The sequence below is a fragment of the Elaeis guineensis genome, chromosome 3, assembly GCF_000442705.2.
Source record: "Elaeis guineensis isolate ETL-2024a chromosome 3, EG11, whole genome shotgun sequence".
NCBI lineage: Eukaryota > Viridiplantae > Streptophyta > Magnoliopsida > Arecales > Arecaceae > Elaeis > Elaeis guineensis.
In genome coordinates, this window is record NC_025995.2 from 117,119,417 (window position 1) to 117,122,814 (window position 3,398).

Sequence of the window (3,398 nt, forward strand, 5' to 3'; positions counted from 1 at the left end):
GTAGCAGAAAAGAGTGGCTAGAGAAACGTCACGGGTTCCATGGGAGAAGCAGCTGATGAATTCCAAACAAGGAGCTACTGGAGATGCAGCAAGAAAGACTTCTTCCCTGAGAAGTCCTTCGAGAGCTGGGCCGCCTATAAAGCGGCCCTGGGTCAGACCCACCACCGCTTCAAGGACCGCCTCCTTGGTCGATCCAGCGACGCCACCGAGCTCGGGGAGGTCCGCAAGCAGAGCGAGAATGACATGAAGCGCTGCCTCAGCTGGTGGGACCTCACCTGGTTTGGCTTTGGTTCGGTCATCGGTGCCGGGATCTTCGTCCTCACAGGCCGAGAAGCCCATGACCATGCTGGCCCTGCCATAATCCTCTCCTACGTTGCCTCCGGCATCTCCGCCATGCTCTCCGTCTTCTGCTACACCGAATTCTCGGTGGAAATTCCCGTGGCAGGGGGTTCATTTGCTTACCTTAGAGTGGAGCTGGGGGACTTCGCTGCGTTCATAGCAGCAGCCAACTTGATTCTAGAAAGCGTAGTCGGCAGCGCCGCGGTTGCCAGGGCTTGGACTTCATATTTGGCGACCCTCTTGAACCGCCCCTCGAACTCATTGACAATCCACACACATCTCGCCAAGGGCTTCAATTTATTGGACCCAATTGCGGTGATTGTCCTTGCAGTCACCGCAACAATCGCCATGATCAGCACCAAGAGGACCTCTCAGTTCAATTGGATTGCTTCTGCTGTCCACGTTGTTGTCATAGTATTCGTCATAATTGGTGGTTTTGCTCATGCAAACACTACCAATCTGAAACCTTTTCTCCCTCATGGCGTCCAAGGTGTCTTCCAAGCAGCCGCTATCGTGTACTTTGCCTATGGTGGATTCGATAACATCGCCACCATGGCAGAGGAAACAAGAAATCCTTCGAGGGACATACCACTAGGCCTTCTTGGTTCCATGTCGATCATCACAGTCATATATTGCCTGATGGCCCTGTCACTGAGCATGATGCAGAAATATACTGATATTGAGCCAAATGCAGCATACTCTGTCGCATTTAAGAGTGTTGGGTGGACATGGGCGCAGTATATCGTCTCCCTTGGTGCTCTGAAGGGGATGACCACCGTCCTGCTTGTCGGCGCCCTCGGCCAGGCGCGGTATACCACTCACATAGCTAGGAGTCACATAATTCCACCCTTCTTTGCTCTAGTCCACCCCAAAACTGGAACACCGATCTATGCCACTATTTTGATTACTTTCTGTGCTGCCTGCATTTCCTTCTTCTCGAGCCTGGAGATCTTGGCATCTCTACTATCTGTGAGCACTCTCTTCATCTTTATGATGATGGCCACTGCACTGCTTGTGAGGAGATACTACATGAGAGGCGTCTCCTCTCGTTCGCATCTCTTAAAGCTGTCGAGCTTCCTGCTGTTGATAATTGCTTCTTCTATGGGGACTGCAGCTTTCTGGGGACTGAGGCCTCATGGTTGGATTGGTTATCTGATAACTATTCCTCTGTGGATGGTGGGCACACTGGGGATCCAATTGTTCGTGCCTCAATGCCGGACGCCGGAGGTGTGGGGGGTTCCTCTGGTGCCATGGCTGCCGTCCTTGTCGATTGCAATCAATCTGTTTCTCATGGGTTCTTTAGGTGCTGAAGCATTCATTAGGTTTGGGATATGCACTTTGATAATGCTGCTTTATTATCTGTTCTTTGGAGTCCATGCTACCTATGACATGGCCCATGGCCAATATGGAAAAGCAACTTCAGTGGAAGCAGTGAAGAATGAAGATGTGAAGAAGGCAGCAGAAGGGCCTTGAAGCAGTTCAGCACTGATGGTAATTATTTCCTTGTCTTTTTATTTAATTCCAAATGCAATATGATGTATGGATGGTAATTTGGAGCTAGAAAAGAATTAGATGAAAAAATTGTCAAAAAAAGATGCGGCAAAATCTGCTGAAAGATGGTGACAATCAACTTTCTGGAAAATAAATTACGCCGGTAACTGTGTAGCAAATTTATGGGGACTTTGCGCTATTGAACTTGTGGGAACGGAAAATTCCATCTTTTTTCATTATCTCTAACAGTAGGAGAGGCAAGGATGAAGCTGAGACATGGATGAAATGCAGCAAGGATTCCACTGCTAGTCTCGAATTTTTTGTAACATTCATCAGGACAAAATCATAGTCCAGCTACATAAGGTGTTCCAACAATAACTGGTCTATAAAGATGCGGTGACAAACCAAATGAGGATAAAAAATCAATATAATAAAAAAGCAACCAATGAACGGAAAGCTAGACGGTCTCCGGAGACAGAAGTTTTAATAGAGATAGAAGCTTTCACTTAACAGAGAGCTCAAGAAAAACCATCCAATTTGACGTTGATTACAATTTTGGATTGCTGTCTCCATCTTGAGTCTCTCTATAGTTTGCTCTTGTTTCACATTTCAGGACGATGATGAAGATTTTTTGCAGTATTATAAAGATTATGTGAATTTCTTTATTATTATTTATTTTGCTTTCCGATATACCTTCCGAGATCTGTTTAGTTTTGATGTCTATCCTTTAAGCAGATTTATTTCTTTTTATACTGGAAGTGTTTGTCCTGCCACATAAAACTTTATACATTTTCTATTTCTCTGTTTTACTTCATTATACATTTGGCTCTTTATTAAATAAATTGGATCACTAATGGTTTAATATCATTAGTCTCTATATTTCTCAAAAAAAAAAAAAAAAATACTATACACATTCTAAGGGCAAAATTTTCAGAACTTCCTTGCAACTTCCAAGTTCTTCTGCGCTCATTCAATTTTGACCAAACATACTTCTATTGTATCCTTATTTGTATAGTTTCAATAAGTCCATGTTTGCATCCACTCCTGCAACGTTTCAAGTTGAACGAGATCCACCTCAATATATCTAATCGACGTCAGCTTAAATGCCTTAAAGTACCTTTCCCAACTGATCCTAAGTGGCCATCAGTACCAAGTAAAAATGGTGTCAATTGATCACTCTTTTGGAAGAAATACAATGTATATTTGCCACCACAATTTGCTCACTCTTCCATGAAAGCAAGTTGTGCATGATCTTAAGCTACTGGTGTTAGGATTTGACGTCTCGAGATTCAATCCACAATGAGCCTACAGTGAGGTCTGCGATGAAAAACAGAATCCAACAAGATCAAGATCATATCAAACAGAGCTCGAACGGAGAAGATATGTGCGAGAGAAGTTAGCACGAAATTTGGAGCGATGGAGGACCGGCGGCGGTGGGCCGACGGGGCACGGCAGCACGCGGCTGCGTGCGGCAAGGCGCGGCCCAGTGCATGGCGCCCGGCCCAGGCCCGGGCGCATGGGGTGCGGCCCAGGCCCAGGCACGCGGCGCAGGCACGGCCTTGGCCCAA

At 45.9% G+C, this 3,398-nt stretch overlaps 1 protein-coding gene across 1 annotated transcript; it reads left to right on the top strand.

Annotated features, from left to right (window-relative positions):
• LOC140856619 (cationic amino acid transporter 5-like) lies at positions 1-2,299 on the top strand. The gene has a single exon (XM_073254573.1). The coding sequence runs from the start codon at positions 40-42 to the stop codon at positions 1,810-1,812; it is 1,773 nt and encodes a 590-aa protein (XP_073110674.1). The 5' UTR covers positions 1-39; the 3' UTR covers positions 1,813-2,299.
• The last annotated feature ends 1,099 nt before the right edge of the window (positions 2,300-3,398 follow it).